General features: G+C 42.5%; 1 protein-coding gene across 1 annotated transcript in view; it reads left to right on the top strand.

The window, feature by feature from the left end:
- DNAH9 (dynein axonemal heavy chain 9) overlaps positions 1–20722 on the top strand; it is a 319894-nt gene that overhangs the window by 19546 nt on the left and 279626 nt on the right. The window contains exons 4-7 of the mRNA XM_088468617.1: positions 1044–1174; positions 3599–3810; positions 12045–12278; positions 16574–16741. Of these exons, the coding sequence (XP_088324743.1) occupies positions 1044–1174; positions 3599–3810; positions 12045–12278; positions 16574–16741 (745 nt within the window). The remainder of the gene's footprint in view (positions 1–1043; positions 1175–3598; positions 3811–12044; positions 12279–16573; positions 16742–20722) is intronic.

The raw sequence follows: 20722 nt of genomic DNA on the forward strand, positions 1-20722 counted from the left end.
GTGTATTTTCTTCTTCTCATACCACATCTGGTAAATAAACATATTTTTGAATCCAGTTACAGCTTTTGTCCAATCACAGAGAAAAGCTCTGACATTTAAGAGCATTTCAATAATAGAATGGTGCTTTGATATTGGATCACTTTTTCACAAACTTTGGAAATGTCATGGCGTCTAGCTCTCAGCAGCTCATGGTCACTCTTACTTAATTAGAACATTTTAAAAGCTGTTGTCTTCTGATTTTTTTAATGGAAGAAAGTAAACTTAAAAGAAAGTAACTCACCGATTCCCAAGGGTAGACCTAAAAAAAATTTGGTAAACCTTTGAGCTCTCTGCCATCAGACGGGATTTCCAGAGTTTAGGCTGGGCAAACCACGTTATGAGGGGTTTGAGGCTAGAGGGTGGAACTTTGTATTTTAATGTTATAGTTGCACTGTCTAAGATTGAAGGTGAATTGTGGAATATTTAATTTGCATTTATTTATTCATTACCAGTTATGTATGTAGCGCTCACATGTTCATCAGCACTTTACAGAGAATATTTGACAATTAATTTCAATCCTTGCCCCAGTGGAGTTTACAATCTGTGTTGCCTACCATTTGTACACACAAACACACTAGGGTTCATTTTTGTCAGGTGCTAATTAACTTACCACTATATTTTCAGATTGCAGTAATGTTAGCCATTACACCATCCATGCTTCTCCACTGTTCCCACCGCACTTTGGTTGGGCATTCAATAAACATACAGTACCATAACATTTTGTCACTGCGGCAACTAAGTTTTTTTTTTTTTTTTATAAACTTCCAGTGAAAGCTAAATTGCTCTCCATTATTCACATACTGTTTTATAATGTTATTATTATTTTTCTCATCACCAAAATGTAATTGTGTTCTGGTAATATGCATGGTATATTAGTGCATGGTAATATATGGGAGCAAATGATGTTCGGCCATTTACTCACAGACACACACATATATTATATATATATATATATATATATATATATATATATATATATATATATTAATTTAATTGTTTTTCAGATATGCTGACCTTGAGTGTATATACAATCAACTAAAAACTAACAAAGTGCGCAGGATGGCAGAACTGCTTGATAAAATGGAAAGCAGCTATTTTCCAGCATTCAAAGCATTGTTCAGGGATGTTGTAGCAGGTATGGTGCGCTATTTCTACTCCTATCGCTATAAAATGTATGTTTATGTCCTATAATGTGTCTTACTTTGTGTGGACATTCCCTTATTACATATAAGCTTCTACCATCACATTATTTAATAATATTATATAATAGAACGAGAGGCAATGTCAGATTGGATGGCCATTATTATTAATATTTTTATCTTCTATTTATAAGGTGCCACTAATTCTAAAATGGCATACAAGAATAAGTACAGATTAATACAGCAGTATAGATACATTATTAAATTGTTCAGTTAGCATAATAATATAGAGAAGATAAAGGATAACGGGCCCTGCAATACACACTTAAGATCGATAGGTAGAGCCAGATTTAGACCACAAGGGGTCCTAAGCAAGAGACCGGTCTGGGGGCCTCTTCCACTGTTAGCATTATTGTGGAAGACAGGGCCGGCAACAGAAATCTTGGGGCCTGTTACACTTCCCCCAGGGTACAGAACGGTCGGCTTGAGACCTCTCTTACCAATATTGTAGTTTTCTCTGCAACGGGGAACCTCTGAAGAAATTGATCCTCCCTGACCAGATTCATGTAGGTGATCATATGTAGGGGCGTTAAGAGGGGGGGAGGGTACTAATTACCAAGGCTTCTTTGAGGGGCTCTACCCGGATCAGTGGCTGCAGCACACAGCGCTTGGTGATTAGCTGAGTAGTACAGCAGAGTCTCTAATTATCTGCAGGGTCTTGCTGTTTGCGTATTGTCTGGTGCACAGGGGGAGTTGTTATGGCAGCCGTGTGCTGTGTGAGTGCCTTCTCCTGCCAGTGCCAGGAGTGGAATCCCTGCACTGTGTGGCCTGGCTGCCCGGCTGTGTGACTTCCATCAGCCACCTGTCCATGCTGGAGAAGAGAAGCATGAATGAAGTGCTCTGTGGTGACAGGGAGCAGCAGATAGATATGCAACACAGGAGGGTGCAGCGGGTGTCATACCTGGCTGGGACACAACACAGGGGGCAGTACTCTGTGTAATGCATTGCACAGAAGGTCATCATTGAGGGAGGATGCGGGCATGGTGTGGATGTGTTTGACATAATGGTGCGAGATACTGGGAACATGGGGAGAGGGGACTGGTCAGAGCTTCTGATAGTGGTGGTGGATGATGTGACATGAGGGGTGGTGCTAGTGAGTGGATCTGACAAGAGGAGTGAGCTGCCAAGGAGGACATCATCCCCAGGCCCATTTGCAGCGCTGTTGAAAAGGACAAATGTCCCCCTTTGCAGTGCGCTGTGCCACACAGAGTATTTTTTTTTTTTGGGGGGTGTGGCCATGTCTCCCGATTTTGGTCATGCCACCCAGTACCTGGGCTCTTGTCTGCTCTCAGTGGCCCTGATCACATACAACAGAGGTAACATGTTTTTATAGAATTGTCTTAATGAAGATTATTGTGCCCCAGCCTTTTTCTGCTAATCTTAAAAGTTGTGGAAAATCACCAGCCCCCACGTGTCTCCAGCAGCCTCAGCCCCTCTCCCTGTCTCTTTAGCAGCCTCTGCTTGCTCTGTGTCTCTCCAGCATCCTCAGCTTCCCCCTGCGTCTCTCCAGCAGCATCTGCTTCCCATGTCATGTATCTGACTATTAGTCTGAAAACGGCTACTTCAACTAACAGTCTCTCTACATCCTTTCGATCCCTGTCTTCACCAGATGAACTATTTACATTGTTTGTATAATTAACAGTTATGGAAAATCAAAGCACAAACTACAAACAAATTATTTGTTATCCCATTCTATTTACACCTCTTTATATTATTTTTGTCACGTACAGCCTAACACAGCTTGTTGCTTATTATTTTGCTCTTTGTAGTATTCAATATTAATAAAACCGATTTTCAAAAAAAGGCTGGAACTGAACATGTTAGTCCATTAAAAAAATTATAATTGGGCCTTTGTTACAAGGGGCAATGAGAAGTGATTTATTAATTACTTTGTCAGCAACAAGCTGATGTTGTATAATAATGTTACACTGTACCAAACATACCACTGTGACTGGAAGCAGTCTTGGGTGCCAAAAAGAATGTGAATAAAGCACCTGGACTAGATGGCTTAAATCCCTCAAAGAGATTTTCCTCGTTATTGCTAACTATTTTTTAAAAAGTGATTGAGGTCACTGCCTGGTAACTATAGATAAGTACAGTTAATTTTGTAGCGGAAAAGTTATTTGAGAGCTTGTTAAGGGCTCATAATCAAAATAATTTCTAGAAAATATCTGCTACAACCAATATTAATTAAAGACAAATCTGTTTAGCTGGCATTAACAAGAGGGTTCCAATGTATCACTAGTGCCAACTTGATTCATAGGCTTCATTTTCATGAATGTTGTTTCAGCCAAGAAAAAAGGCTTCTTTAGCAATGCAAATCTGTAATCCAAACATCTATATGTTCTGCTTCATTCCAGCCTTGTCAGAAGCTCAGGATATTAATCTCTATCTGAAGCCTCTTCAGCGCCACTTTGACGAAATAGAGAATGTTGAATTTAATGAGGTGAAACCTCTGATTGTTCCTCTGCTGCACGTGCTGTGCTTGGTGTGGGCTCGCTCCAAATACTACAACACCCCCACACGGATTATAGTTCTAATGCAGGAAATCTGCAACCTCTTCATTCAACAGGTGAGTTACCTACTACTACACCCAGCAAAGTTTAGATAAGTGAGTTCTCTGTACTGAGTTCCAAAGAAGGAGGGGAGTGTTTAAGTCATGGTCAGGTTCTGAGGGCCTAGTACAAGAACCAGAGTGCAGACCTCAAGAAAACAGCTCGGCGGCTGTCGGTATACGAACTTAAACTCAGTAAAAACAAACACTTTGCCAGCAGCTCCTGCTTTCTTGTTTTCTGGGTGTCCTCCGTTGCAGGGAAGTATTTTTAGAGCTGAGGTGGGTTTGCATACTGGGACAGTGTTCATTTTCAGATTTATGTACCATGTATCTTTCTTTTTATCCTTTTTCACCTGCATGTCCGAGAAAGGGAGTAATTGTAGGTGCTTCTTCAGTAACTTTTATACATATGTAAAATGTCACTCTAAGTTGCCCAGTAAACAATGGGGCACTGACGTCTTTAATACAGCCAATGAGGTTGAGAAGCCAAGTGTCATACACACGTGTGGAATTGGACACTGAGCTGGTCAAAGAAGACTTGGCAAAGCACTGGCATAGTTTACTTCTGAGATCGAGAAGCTTGCTGCATGTTCCCTGGTTGTAGATGAGCGATAACTCTTTTACTGAAAATCCAGAAAATTACCCCATGTATCTGAATTTCAGTCTTGGGTTTGGCCAACAAGGCGGCGGGAAACTGAGCAAGTTTTGTGAGGTTTACTGTTGAGGACTCTTTGATCTGAGTTAGTGATCTTAGTTGAACACACAAATGGATCAGAATATCTGGGCGATGCTCCTATGGATGTTGGTCTGATTGGGGCTAGAGTTTCAGCTTCAGTGGTGTCAGCTCAGCAAAGAAGTCATAGATGAAACAGATTCATGTCCAAAGTGGATATTCTGGCAGTTGTGAAGGTGCATTGCTGTGGATAGTATGGGCTGCTATACGGAAAGCTTTAATAAATAAATGAGTTTTGAGAAATGCTGGATGTAAGGAATAAAGCAGAGGGCAGAGTTGAGTGAGACACCAAATCAGCGGTCTTGGGAAACTGAGGAAACCGTTGTTTTATTGGTGGTGAAGGAGATGTGAAGGTAGGTGGTGACCCTGGGAGGAGGAATAAGGGTCAGGTCAGTTTTGTAGCGTTGGGATATCAGAAACTCACATAACATATGACAATAATTAGAATTATTATGAATATTTGAGATCTTAGAATAAATAACTGTTTCAGAAATAAGTAAAAAAACAACAACATAGGAGTTATTGATTAATAGATTAATTCAAACAACCAGTGAGTTTTAATGGGCTCCTCCTCTGTGTGTAGTATACATACAGAAATAGAAAACCTCAAAGCCCCCTAATGTTTCCACACTCACTAATCAACAATGGGACAGTCTATTTCAGTATAATCCTCCTATTGATCGCCTCGTCACCTCAATATAACTAATTTTACAGTTTGTCTGTCTTTCCAAGTTTTAGCTGAAGAATTTCCAATCTTCTTAGAAATATGTCACATCCTCTGCTACTACAAAAATGCATGGCATCTGAATGGCTCCACTAACGCGAACAGTCCTCCACTAGTCTCTTGAGGTTGTAATTTAATGTTGTCAGCATTACAGCAACCTCCCTTTTGAAGTAATTGAAACAGTAGATATGAAGTTTCTCACGTGGGAACAGTATTTCTTTTGGCTATGTCTACGGCCAGGAGGGAGTTGAGTTGGGGGGGATCAGTTTTAAAAGTCTCCCTTTCTGACTTTTCAGGAGGAGGAAGCAACTCTATGAACTAAACAATCTTTTCAATCTATGATGAGTTATAAGTTTCATTGTAATCAGGACATTGTGATGCCAGAACTAGGTGCCTTATGTAATAGTCTGTGAGATATAGGCAAGGGCACTGTTCCAGTGAGTCTTCCGTATTTTTAAAGCATTCGTAATTTAAAAGACAACCAGGCTGTTTTTGCATTTTAAATTATTGACGCAATCCACAGGTTATTAGATAAGACCCTACAAGTCGGAATCTGTCTTTGGAGGAAGAGAAATCTCTTCACTCATTGGATGTCAGTAGGGCATTGAAGACTTATGTCACAAGGGTGCACATGTATGAAGCTCTGGGATGTGATAAAGTGGAGAGTGATAAATGATCAACCAATCATTTTCATTTTTCAAACGCAGCCTGTAACATGACAGTTGGCAGCTGAGTGGCTGGTCGTTTATCACTCTGCACTTCATCACTTTCCAGAGCTTCATACAACTGCCCCAAGGTCATTAAAATTCAAGAAAAATGTATATCTTCTTGACCACTAGATGCATACAGAAGAACTTGGCCTGCTTCAGAACATAATTGCTAAATGGATCTGTTCCTTACAAGCACTCATTCTTGTGGGGGATGTGGTACGTGTTGGGCAGCCACATGGACCTTGGTGCATATTATTGCAAAATTGACAAGCTTAATGTTTTTGAATCAAACGTTTTGTCTAGAAGATTCTAGGCCCAGTTTTCCCCAAAATATGAAAGAGAAAACAGGATTTTTATACTTACATTGAATCCTTTTTTCTGAACCCATTTCAGGACACTGGGGGTCATTCAGACCCACTCGCGAGCGGCAGTACGCTCGCAAGTGGGTCGATGGTCCCCACTGCGCATGCGCAAACGGAGGGAGCTCCGTCGTGCGCATGCGCGAGACCCGGCGAGCGAAGGACTTTCCATCGCTCCGGGTCTCGCACCAAAGGGGGTGTGCTGTCGATGTTGATTGACAGCACGCCCCCTTTGGTGGGCGTTCCGGGGGCGTGCCTGCCAGACGGAGGCGTTCCTATGGGAACGCCTACCGTCTGAAGCCGGCCCCACTGACATCACTAGTGATGTCAGTGGGAATGACATCACTCTTGGCCTTGCGGTTGTGAAACCCGACCACAGGGTTTCACTTGCAAGTCCGATGGTCGCGATGGTCAAGACCATCGCGACCATCTTGTTGGACACTCGTATATGCTGTGGGTGGTGACCCACAGCTATACGAGCGTCCAGGAGGACGCTCCATTTTAATGGAGGTGGGCCCTGATTCAGAGCGAGCGCTCTGGTCAGAACATCCGGCTCTGAATCAGGGCCACTGAGCGCTCACCCATTTAAGGGTGAGGAAAAGGGTTGAGTTGGACCTGCACTTGAGAGTTTACAGTCTTGAGGTAGAGGGCAATGCTGAGACAATAGGATCTAGTGGAGCTCAGAATGGGCATGGGACTTTAGCTGGCAGGACATGCACAGAGAGATTATCAGATGGCAGTAGTACAGGCTGTAGTGAACAGGTGGATTTTTGAAAGAAGCTGTACTCTGCATGATGAGACCTATGGAATAAATCCTCTATGCTGTTTAAAATTCAGACAGAACAATCAACGTTTCGGTCCCAATGTGGACCTTTGTCAAGATAAACTAACATGGGACATGTCCAGGTTAAATACCCACCACATTACAGTTTATAACCACATCCCCACAAGATGAATTAGTGCACAGATGCATATAATTAAACAAAAACCCGTCACGGGGAAAAAAATGGTAGCAAACCTCACATTAGGCCTATATACACATTTCAAGTTCACTCTAACAATAATTGATGAAAAAAAAATCTATTTTTGTGATTTTAATACAGCTAAACCGTCTTTTAGAAGGCAGCAGAGAAATCACAGGGTGGTTTGGATGCTTACAGTCTTTTAAAATGTTCTTTCCTTCCTCAAGCTACTGTACCTTTAACATAAAATTCCTCAATAGAAGGCAAAGTAGCATCAATAACATATTCTGCTGATCTTACAACCCCTTCCAGTAACTTGTGATCAGCCTTAAAGCTACTCCCATACCAAGTTGGGCTACAATATGTCAAAATGCTTTCAATAACACCCATTTCACACATAGAGCAAAAACCTGGGTTTTTGCATGTGAACGCCCATCGACCTGGGTTTTTGCTATGTGTGAATACAAACAACCCGGGACGAAGTCTCTTTACAGGCTTGGGCTGAGACCCGGAAATTTGCCGAGTTGACGGACCTGGCAATTTCCTGGGTCTTAAGTATGAAAGGGGTATATTACAGTAATAAAAATTCACCAAGTAACTTGTAGATAACTTAACTGTCCCTAATTTCTCAAGAAAATATAGGCATTGTGCCTTTTTAACCATTGCAACAGTATTTGATGTCCATGTCATGACCTCAGATATACAGTCAGGTGCATAAATATTGGGACATTGACAGAATTTTCATATTTTGGCCTTTATTCACCACCACAATGGCTTTGAAATGAAACAAACAAGATGAGCTTTAACTGCAGACTTTCAGATTTAATTTGAGGGTAATTACATCCAAATCAGGTGAACGGTATAGGAATTACAGCGGTTTCTATATGTGCCTCCCACTTTTTAAGGGGCCAAAAGTAATGGGACTATGAACTCAAAAGCTATTTCATGGACAGGTGTGGGCTATTCCCTCATTATTTCATTATCAATTAAGCAGGTAAAAGGTCTGGAGTTGATTCTAGGTGTGACATTTGCATTTGGAATCAGTTGCTGTCGACTCTCAATATGAGATCCAAAGAGCTGTTACTATCAGTGAAGCAAGCCATCATTAGGCTGAAAAATCAAAACAAACCCATCAGAAAGATAGCAAAAACAATAGATGTGGCCAAATCAACTGTTTGGAACATTCTTAAAAAGAAAGAACGCACCGGAGAGCTCAGCAACACCAAAAGACCCGGAAGACCACGGAAAACAACTGTGGTGGATGACAGAAGAATTATTTCCCTGGTGAAGAAAAACCCCTTCACAACAGTTGGCCAAATCAAGAACACTCTCCAGGAGGTAGGTGTATATGTGTCAAAGTCAACAATCCAGAGAAGACTTCACAAGAGTGAATATAGAGGGTTCACCACAAGATGTAAACCATTGGTGAGCCACAAAAACAGGAAGACCAGATTAGAATTGCCAAACAACATCTAAGAAAGCCATTACAGTTCAGGAACAACATCCTATGGACAGAAGAGACAAAGATCAACTTGTACCAGAGTGATGGGAAGAGAAGAGTATGGAGAAGGAAAGGAACTGCTCATGATCCAAACCATACCACCTCATCAGTGAAGCATGGTGGTGGTAGTGTCATGGCGTGGACATGTATGGCTGCCAATGGAACTGGTTCCCTTGTATTTATTGATGATGTGACTGCTGACAAAAGCAGCAGAATGAATTCTGAAGTGTTTCGGGCAATATTATATGCTCATATTCAGTCAAATGCTTCAGAACTCATTGGACGGCGCAGATTGACAATGACCCGAAGCATACGTTTTTTAAGGCGAAAAAGTGGATTGTTATGCAATGGCCAAGTCAATCCCCTGACCTGACTCCGATTGAGCATGTATTTCACTTGATGAAGACAAAACTGAAGGGAAAATGCCCCAAGAACAAGCAGGAACTGAAGACATTTGCAGTAGAGGCCTGGCAGAGCATCACCAGGGATGAAACCCAGCGTCTGGTGATGTCTATGCATTCCAGACTTCAGGCTGTAATTGCCTGCAAAGGATTTGCAACAAAGTATTAAAAAGTGAAAGATAGATTTAAGGTGCGTACACACTGGGCGATAAAGTGGACGACTGAACGATAACGATATCGTTATTGTTCAGTTGTCCACTTTATCGTCCATTTTAACCCCAAAAAGATGAACGATAACGACGACGCGCGTTCCCACAGGTCGTTCGTCATTATCGTTCATCGGGCTGACATGCAGGCCAACCTGACTATCTCGTCAGGTTGCTGCATGTCAGGGAATGGGGGAGAGAGCCCGGCACTGAACGATATCATTAATGATATCGTTCAGCGGCTGTGCTCAATGTCATGAACGACATTGAGCACAGCCTGCCCGGGACAACACTACACGATATCGTTCAGGGAGCATATCGTGTAGTGTGTACCCACCATTAGGATTGTTTAGTTTGTCCCATTACTTTTGGCCCCTTAAAAAGTGGGAGGCACATATAGAAACCGTTGTAATTCCTACACCGTTCACCTGATTTGGATGTAATTACCCTCAAATTAAATCTGAAAGTCTGCAGTTAAAGCACATCTTGTTTGTTTCATTTCAAAGCCATTGTGGTGGTGAATAGAGGCCAAAATATAAAAATTCTGTCAATGTCCCAATATTTATGCAGTAATACCTAACAATTTAAACTCGGTTACTCTCTACTTTAGGTTATTGGTTGCAAATTTAGCTAAAATCTATAATTATTTAGTTTAAGGATTTTTGGGTTTCGGACTAGATAATTACCTTTACTCCATTTAATCAGATGGTCAGCTTCATCCCGATATGCCTTCTCATCACCATCAGTAATGAGGCCCACTATAGTTATATCATCAGTAAACTTAACAATAGAAACATATTTAAAATGTGGGATACAATCAGAGGTAAAAATAGAAAATAAAATTGGACTTAAAACACATGAGGCACCACTACTAATCCTAACTACAGCAGATATCAAGTTCCCCAGTCTTATTTGTTGAGGTCTATTAGTTTAAAAATATAAAATCCAATTGCACATTAAATTCCAACTTATACCCCTTTTACACCAGAGCAAAAACCTGGGTTTTTGCTGGGTCTACCCTGGTCGCAGCTCAGTGTAAAAGGGTCCCTGAAAAATAACCTGGGTCAAGTGACCCTGCAATCCAACCCAGGTAGCTACCAGGGTTGGACCCAGGATGGACCCAGGTAATGGTGGAGTGTAAACGGTGCAACCCGGGTTATCTGACCTGGATCATGCCTAAAATGAGCGGATTGGTGGTTGTGGAGCAATCACCTCCCACTTTTTATGACCTCACAGGTTTAGCAGGGCAGACTTGAGTTCAGTGTGAACAGGGCTGACCTGGGAGTAACTCAGATCAAAGGTGCAGTGTAAATGGGTCTGACCTGGATCTGACCAGGGTTGGAACCATGTCCAAAAACCCAGGTCGGACCTGGGTTTTTGGTGGAAAAGAGGTATTGTGTAGTTGAACTGACAACATTTCTGGTAAAATGGTATTAAATGCAGAAGTGTAGTCCAACAAAGTGTAATCTCACATAGGTATTAGGCAATTCTAAGTGACTGAGGGTAGATTAGATCATCTTGAGCAGAACATACAATACACAACAGGTAAACATATCATAATTGCATTGCATAGTTACAAAAATTACTAAAGCTGCATACACACACAACGATTTTTTTAATGATTATCGTTAAACTATATCGTTTAACGATAATTGTTTGCAAAAATCGTTCACTTTCTGAGTCAAACGATGAACGATTATCGTTCATGCGCGTTCACGTTTGTAGTTTGTCGTTTGTAGTTTGTAGTTCAGTCAGACTTGTCAACTCAACGATTTTCATTAAGGGAATATGCAAAAATCGTTTGTAGTTCATAAAAATCGTTCATGACATTTAGTAAATGAACAACTTTAGTAAACGATTTTAGTTAATTTTTTCAAGGGAAAAAATAGTTTACTAAAATCGTTCATTAAAAAAATCGTTGTGTGTGTATGCAGCTTTAAACATTACAGACTGGATAGTCAAATCACAAGGGTGAGGGTACGGCCACTCGCTGTAGCTTGAAGTAAGAAGCAGTGGTGAGTTGTGAAAGGTAAGTCAATTCACTAATCCAGTGGTTCCCAAACTTTTTCGAATTACGGCGCTTTAGAGTATCAGCACTTTCTCCATGGCACCCCTGGACCAAAAGTTTCATATTGAGCAATTCGGCAAGAATCAAATGAAGCAAATTGTGCTTACCTGTCACCCTTTGGTTTAGTTATGTGGTGGTTGACAAGGTTGTGCTCCTTTTTAGTCCACATTTTTGATCGGCAATACCAGTGCCGCTGCCAATCACACTGACAAAAAATATTTTTATTTGGTACTGGACTACCAACCTGTGGCATCCCTGCAAGTGCCCTGAGGCACCCCAGGATGCCATGGCACCCAGTTTGGGAACCACTGCAGTAATCAATTAACCTGTAATTAATGTATTGGCGAGCAAACAGTGCCACAGCTGCTGTAGAGGAATAGGAGACAAGGGAGTGGAGCACTGGTGACATGGATAGTGCTAGGGGAAGAGCAAGAGGGAAAAGGACCCTGCCCATAAGAGCTTAATAAAGATAAATTATGACCCCCAGGGGAATCTGTATGTTTTTATACCAGGAATGCTGTATAAGCATGTTTCAGATGATAATTTGACATGTTGAACATATTTTAATGGTCTCCATTATCGTCACAGGCTCAAAACTACTTAAACCCAGAAGACCTGATGAAGGGGGAAGTAGAGGAAAGTGTGGCCAGAGTGCGGGATGTCCTCTCCACCTTACAGTTTCTCATACACACATTTGAGGAAAGTAGGGAAAAACTGCCGAGCTACTTTAAGAATGGAAAAGAAGTGAAAACGTGGGACTTTCCACCTGTGCTAATCTTTGCAAGGTTGGAATGTTTCATAAAGAGACTGGAAGCCATAGAGGTGAGTAGGTCATGCCAGCTGAAGTCCTTTTTCCTCTGATATGCTCAAGTTTCACATGCTAGAAATAGAAATCTCTGTCAGAAAATGAACAGTACCACTAGAATTTAGAAGATGAGACCTAATGGTTAAAAATTATGTTGTCTAGTGAAAATTATTATACTGGGTACTACAACATACTGGGATACCACCTGATACTAGCAGTAAGTCTTTTTCCTGAAATTGCCACTCAAAACCATTGTCCCTCTCAATGGGCCCTATTTATCACAATCCGCATCTCGGATGTGATGAGATAAATTCACCAGGATTCGCTATGCGATATTTGAATACATCGCAAGGATGAATCGATTATTACCTGCAGGAACAGAGCTTGCGAGAGCGTTCTGTCCCTACGAATCCTCCCTGAACACTTCTCAGGGTATTTTTTGCTAAATATATTGTACATATGTAATGTATTTTTTTTAAGTTGAACTTTGGTAAATCTGAAGCAGATCAAATTACGAATTACAAGTAAGGGAAATGCGATCCGCTTACCAAAAATATGCGAATTTAAGGTCTTGGAGTAGTTTTTCATGGAAAAGCTCTTAAATACATTTATATGATACTAAAATACTTTGGAAAAGGTGTGAAAATGCCCGTTTTCACATTATTTTAGTAAAAATAATATAAATAAATAGGGTTCTATGGCCCTCATTCAGAGCCGCTCGTTAGCGGCAGTACGCTCGTTCCGAGCGATGTTTGCACATCTGCGCATGCGTACGGTTTTTAGTACGCATGCGCGAACCAGTCAGTGCGGCCGAAAATCGTTGGTACGCAATATAGCGAGTGCCTGCTATTTTGAGTGACAGAATGAGGCGTATGTGGGTGGTAACAGGGGAAGGTGCTTGAAAATGGGGAGTGGAGATCCGAACGCAGGCGTGCTTAAAGGTCAAAACGGGCGTTTTATGGGTGTGCATATTTAAAACAGCAGCGTCAGTGACCACGTCACTGGGTTATTTTATAGCCAGAACTGCTCGCAAATTTGTGGTAGCAAACACCAACCACAAGAATAGCGAGCAGTTCATACGCTGGTCGATGTACTCGATTAATCTAATAAATAGCGGACATGACGTAGGATGCGAGCGGCCAGGGGGCGTTTTTAACAAATAAACGAGCGTATGTTTTGCTCGCTCGTTCAGACTTAGAGGTGTGAACAAACTGCAATGTGCGTACGGATCATTTGAATAGCCACCCCTTGTTTTTAAACGAGCGACCACAAATAGCGAACGGCTCTGAATGAGGGCCTATGTTTCATATGCACCAATTATTAGATTGTAAGTTCTATTGTTATTAAAATTTTGTCTAAAAGATTCTGTGTTCAGCACTGTGTAAAACTGCATGCGCTGTGGAAGAAACATTTATATACAATATTTTAGATATTTTTCTTTTCAGTTTTTCTTAGATTGTGGCTGAATGTGGAAAAGCTGTTAGTGTCCTTGGTGACAGTAGTCAGTCATGCATAGTGAGAACAGTCTGCCTCTAGGATTTAAAAGACAAATCCACCTTTTGTACCCTTAATTTTTTTTTTAACACACAATTAGGTGTGTCCCTAAGACTGAAGCCACTAACTGATAATATACCGTCAATAGGTACATAAAATGTATTAGTGAACAGATCTAGTAAACAGTTGGCTATAGTAGATACATGCCTACCCTCCGGGTTTTCGCGGGAGGCTCAGGATTTTTTGGGTAACCCCCTGCACCCCCGGAAGAGTAGGCATTTCTCCCGCATTCTGCCCACTTCCTAGTGAAGTGGGCAGAATTAGGATAATTTCCGCGGTGATCGTGGGTGTCCGTGCAAGGGGCGGGGCTTAATAACGCGATCCGCATCATTTGGCTGCGCACCCTATTTAAATTTAAGCCAGTCGCGGGCATTTTGCCACGAGGGGCGGGCATTAATGACGAGAATCATCAGTCCTCGCCCCCATCCCCACCCACCTGCCTCTCCTCCCAGGGCTTCTCCCAGGGAAGAGCCAGCAAAGGTAGCCAACTATGATATAGTATAGATGTTAAGCTTACAAACTAGACTCCCTAGGTTCATATTTTACAAATCCTTCCCTATTCAAAAGACGGACTTGATCAATATATTGGGGCCTATTTATGAAGGCGCTTTTCATAACAATATGAAGAAACTACAGTTTCTGTATAATTTTACGTATCAGCGCTATGTACTAATAGCCTAATGCAGGAGTTTTCACAGAAATCTTCTGCAAAAGGTTATAACTATCAGTGCAGATCGCAGTCCCTATTGTTATCAATGGGGACTACATCCTTTAGTGGCGTAAACCACTCTGTGCCTATGGAAGCGTTCTATCGGGAGAAAAACTCCGCCTTTTATGCCGGAGATGTAACTTGCAGGGAAAAGAGGGACGCTGTCCCTGCGAGGTCACTTTAGTACATAGCAGGGGTAGTCATGGAAAAAAATATTATTCCCACTGAGTTGTATCTGGAAATATATTGCGGCACTTCCGCGATTCTTTGTACATAGGCCCCATTGTCTGTTTCTTATAGGAACTTTTTGATATTTCATTCTGGTTGCCCTTTTATTTCATGCAGAACGAACCAGAATAATGCTAGCATTCTGTCTGAAGCAATATCCTGCATTAGCTTTCTTAGAACCACAGGAGAGAACATAATTAATGAAGATTGAAGTTCTCTCTGCATGTAACCCTTTCTCTGCCAGAGACACTCATATTAGTGGTTCTTAGCGGCTGACTTAATGCACCTAAATCCAGTCTGCTGCAGAGACATAATTACATTCCAAAGAGGGATATTTTGGTTGCTGTGAAGCTGTAAAGTAGGATTACAAATGATCCCTCAGCACAATGTCTTGCTTTCACAAATTAGAGGAAGATGCTGCAGAAACCCAGCATTTTTTCTTTCTTTACCATTTAGCTGTGAATTCTAATAATTAAACTATTAAGTAGTGTAGTAGTTAGTGTACGTGTACCTTGAGTTCATAACATGGAGTGGCTAGCAATAATAAGCAATAATAGTTGTCATATTTGCAGTGGAGCTGTGCTTCATTGAAGTCCCGATAAAGATAACTTTATTTCTTTAAATACCATTATACTTTGAATACAAGCGTGGATTTGGTCTTTTTATTTAGAGGCGGCCAACTCTAAAAACATGCGGAAATCTGCAGTTATTTCTGTGTATAGCGCCCACAATTTGCAACTCTGGATTAGGACCCTAATGTCTGTTTTCAAGCAGGGATTATGTTTAAAACTGTAGTTAGGTATACTTGGGAATACTTGTATAATATATATTCTGTAGAATTGAATGTCGCAGAAAGTTGTTTTTTTTTAAGGGTTGCTTTCATGCTTTTTATATGAGCTCCTTGATATCTTGTGCCTTTTAGATTTAATGAACTGTAAGTTTTAAATTTCAATTAAAAATGCTTTTAGAAGATTCCTTTAATAAGTGCTTTGTATTTTCCTGCCTATGTATTTCTGCCTCACCGTAGCAGGAGCAGGGCTGTGGTGCACAGACTGCACTTGTAGTTAAACTAATGGACATTACCAGGAACATTCTGCTCCCTCGGACGCACGGCAGTTGAATACAAAACTTTATCGATCTTGGTTCCGTCTTCTGTAACCCTTTACAGTCACTGTGAGGCAATGTGTTGCTGGTTAGAGATACAGCCTTTTAAGATATTTCTTCATAGAAGTATGTTGTTTTTCATGCACTGATATTATACTGAAAGCGATCTCTTCGGATTCTTATTTGCAAAGGAGCCCTGCTTTCTTAAGCTGGGTACACACTTAGATGACGTTAGCACTATATGTCGTTTCCGGCTGAATCGGAATGACATATCGGCCGCATCGCTCAGTGTGTATGGCCAATACGCACGCTTCCGCATGTGGATGTGCTACACATCCAACTGGACGATATCTCATGCGGCCCCGTTGCAGGTAATGAACGAGGGATCGTTCCATCGTTCATTACTTCGTTGTAATGTGTTCCCAAGGTACGACATCGTTCAATGTGTGTACCCAGCATTTGATTAAAGTGCACAGCCTTAATCTAAGGTCACCAGCCTCAAATCAGCCCTACTGTAGCTCTCACCAATGAACTTATGGTTTCAAAGTTGTATTTACGGTTAAAATGTATTAATTCTTTTTTTATTTTACTCTCTCAGCTATTCTCAGGAACATGTGCTGTATGTTTTCAGAATTTACATCATGCTCTCTATGCAACTAGCACTATATTTCCCCTTCTAGTTGTGTTCAGACTAATAAATGTATGTTGCCTCCGCAGGATTTATTAGTCACTGCCCTGGACATGATGAAACTGGATAAAATAGAGTTTGGAGGTATTAAAGGAAAAGTTTTGGCGCAAACCGTGGCTGAGATGTACCAAGAGTTCCAGGACACTTATAAAGTGTTCTCTGAAAGAACGTACAACTGCCTGGATGTAGGGAACAAGGTGGGGAACACCTTCTATCTCTTCTTATTTTTAAATGACTGTGTATCACTTGGGCCATTCAAACAAAGGCCATATGCACTGCATTTAAATATGCTGTCCCAGTTATTTTCTTTTGTATTAAGGTGTATTTATTTATGTCTTTTTTTTATTTATTTTTTTAGTTTTGTGGTTTGAATATTGTATTTTGCAGCTCAGGTATGATGTGCCTCAGGACAGTCCTACGATTTAGGGTGGACAAAACATTCTTTGGTGGGTGGGATGTATGAACTTTTCAATAAACACACTGACCATTTGGGAATATGAGGAACAGCAGCTGCTGAACAGTTTACTTTTGTGCACATGTGCATAAAGCGAAGATTACAGTTGGGACATGGTATAAATTTATTTTTTAAGAAAACACAACACACTCCTAATGTCTACCTCTATAAAGTAATCCGCCTATACAACCATTCTTAGCAAGAAATACAATGTAATGAGCATGCAATCAAGTAATTAGATAAAAAAAATATCTTTACACTATTAATTGAGTCTTTAAGGAATTTGGCAGCATATGAATTGCTTGTTATGGACATCTTTCCATACATCTGGTTTCTGTCAATCTCAAAGAGATCTCCGGTTTATGCTGAAGAATATCATTACTGGGGTTTACTCTGTAGTAAATGCCATCAGTTGATCTTTTCTTGCCGAGGGTCTGGGAAATAATGAGTTACCATGTTTCCTTTTTCTCTAACATCATAGACTTTTTAGGTTTCACTTTCAGTTGATGATAGCATTTGTTATTAAAAGCTGCTCTACCAATATTGAGTGATTAGATATTTTCATAATCCGTTTGGATGGACTAATTAGCTTGTTGTAGAGGGGACGACATCAGGGCTGGCTCGAGGAGGAGCCACATCCTGTGCAGAGATGGACCATGGTGCCCCTTACTCTGCGTGCGCCCGCAAAGGGGGCATGGCCTAATTACCATAGGCCATGCCCCCTAAATTATGCTAATTGAGGTTGTGCCCGTATGACACACCCTCCTTTTAACGTCAGGCTGGGGACGAGTCCAGCACTACGTTAGTAGCTGGGCTGCCCTCAGCACTCTCCCTACACTGAATGAATGTCGCGCGCATGCACGCGGCAGCCATTCCTCTACTTCGGGGCAATGGCGGTGGGGGTGCCCAACCTCCCGATCACTGGCGGAACACTTCGGCCCGCAGGTGGAACAGCGGGGCAATCCCGCTAAAAATTGGGAGGGGTGCGCCCTATATGGGGTGGCGCCCCTGTTCGACCACACTGGTCGAACATGCCTCAAGCCGGCCCTGGATGACATTCACTGTTTTTTTGATGCTTTGTCCCCGAATCTCAATCTTATAAGTGAGAGCTCCCAGAAAGAAGGATCTTCTTTGTAATCTGACAGCTATCATTGCAGATGCCTCTTTTTTAGTATTCATTATAGACACGAGAGGTTGGTAGTTTGTGACCAGTATGAACTTCTGCCCGTAAAGATACTGGTGGGATTTCTTTACTCCCCATTCCAGTCTCAAAGCTTCATGTCCAATTTGTCTGTAATTACATTCTGCCACTGGTATTAAGTGATATGACTGCCCTAGGGGTGTAGGGAGGGAGAAGCACCTGGAGCTGGTGCTCTGACGAGACTATCTGGGCAGCCCCTGACCACACGCAATGACTGTGTTAGACAGTTCAACTTCTGACTCCTCGGATAAGTGGCTGAGAGATCCAATGAGTCATCAGGCAGGGCCACCCCCAGCACACTGTGGCAACGGTGGCGTCATCGACAGCAAGCAGCTGCCCCCAACTACTGGGGGGAGGGTGTCCTGGGGAGAACAAAATTTGAGATCCGTATGAACGGGAAAGAAGGGAAACACAGAATACAGTGTGGGATGGGGAAGGGGAGCACAGTGTGGGATGTGGATGGGGAAGAGGAGCACAGGATGTGGATGGGGAGCACAGTGTGGAGCTCAGTGCTGATTGTGAAAAATATGTGGGACAAATGACATAGGGGTCCCCCATACTTTGAGCAACCAGCACTGGGCTCTGATCCGGTCCTGGTTCTGGAAATATAGGGGGGAAAAAATGCGCAGGGTCTTCCTGTATTATCCAGGACCAGCACCGGACTTTTTCTAGTGGGGGGCTAATGCCACAGCCAGTAAAGGTGTCCCACTCTCCAGGGCACCCCTGGCCTTGGCTGATGGCCCGGGGCTATCCCAACCACCCCTGGGTGGTGGGTGGTGGGTTGATAGTGTAAGTGTAGTGTAAAAAAAGAAGAGTATAAACATTGTCTTTACAGTAGAACTGCAGGTCCCAGCAAGCCTCCCCTCCATGCTAGTACTTGGAGAATCACAAGTACCAGCATGCGGGGCATTAAGGGCCCGCTGGTACCTGTAGTTCACATGTAAAGAAATGTTGAAAGAAACACAATACACACACCGTGATAGTAAAGTTTTAATACATACATACATACATACACACTCACACATACTCGCCTACATTACCTGGAGTGGTCCCCCCCTCCCTGTAGGTATCCATGGTCTTGGTAAAAAAAAAAACGAAAAACACGATCAATGCACTAGGCAACAACCACGATGGTTGTTACCTCCCGAAAGAAGAGCTCAGTTGTGGCTTCTGCCTTTGTAGAGCCGTATCTGATCGTTCATTGGCTGAGAGAGGTCAGCTCCCACCTCTCTCAGCCAATCAACGGCTCCCTCCATTCGAGTCAAAGGTGGGAACCGCAAAGTAAACTTTAGTTACCCTGCGGCTCTCCATTGACTTCAATGGAGGGAGCCGTTCATTGGCTGAGAGAGGCGAGGGCTGACCTCTCTCAGCCAATGAACGCTCAGATATGGCTCTATAAAGGCTAGAGCCACATCTGAGCACTTCATTCGGGAGATAACAACCACAATGGTGGTTATCTGTTGCGCAGCTTGGTTTTATTCGTATTTTTATTTTAAGAAGACCATGGATGCCTACTTTGGAACGAAAAAGACAGATCCACGCATAGGAGAAGGTGAGTATGTGTTTTTTTTTTTGTTTTACCAGAGGTCCCTATGGATAATCTACTGGAGAAGAGGACAGATGCTACAGGGATACATAGGTGAGTATGAGTACATGTGTGAGTGCATGTATGCTTAAAAAACTTATACTGTGTACAGTGTGTGTGTCCTGTGTTTTTTTTAATATTGCTTTTGCAGTGGAAATACAGGTACCAGTGGGCCCATAATGCCCTGCATGCTGGTACTTGTGGTTCTCCAAGTACCAGCATTCGGAAGATGCTTGCTGGGACCTGCAGTTCCACAGCAAAAGACAATATTTTAAACTATTTCAAATGCACTACACCTACACTATCAACCCGCCACCAACCGCCCAGGGGTGGTGGGGATAGCCCTGGGCTATTAGCCTAGCCCTGTTGTGTTCCTGAGAGGGGGACCCCTTTATTGGAGGGGTCTCCAGCTCCCCAGGGATCCCCGGCCTGGGCTGACTAGCGGTCAGGGTTAATGTTTCGGCTGTGAAAGGGCTCCCCTGGCTGTGGCATTAGCCCCCCGCTACAAAACGTCCGATGCTGGTTCTGGATACTTCAGGGGGACCCTACGCATTTTTTACCCCTGTATTTCCAGAACCAGGACCGGATCAGAGCCCAGTGCTGGTTGCTCATAGTACGGGGGACCCCTACGTCATTTGTCCCTTGTATTTTGGCAACCAGGGCTGGTTCACTAAAGCCTAGGGCTGGTTGCTCTTTTGGGGGAGGGGTCACACAGTTTTTTTTTGACACAGGTTTATTCATTCATAGAGCCAAGCTCTTGTGAGAATCCGACGTCGGGAGGATGATGTTCGGCCTCGCAGTGGGCGGGAACACCCGATGTCCGGAGCGGTTCGGATTCCACAGTATACGAACCGCTAATCCATACTAAAGTTACCTGACTCACACCACGATTGTCAGGTTGCGGCCTGGGATCGGCCGCTTCTCACCTGATCTAGCCC

Source organism: Taudactylus pleione, unplaced genomic scaffold (assembly GCF_031769625.1).
Source record: "Taudactylus pleione unplaced genomic scaffold, aTauple2 ptg000012l, whole genome shotgun sequence".
NCBI classification, from domain to species: domain Eukaryota; kingdom Metazoa; phylum Chordata; class Amphibia; order Anura; family Myobatrachidae; genus Taudactylus; species Taudactylus pleione.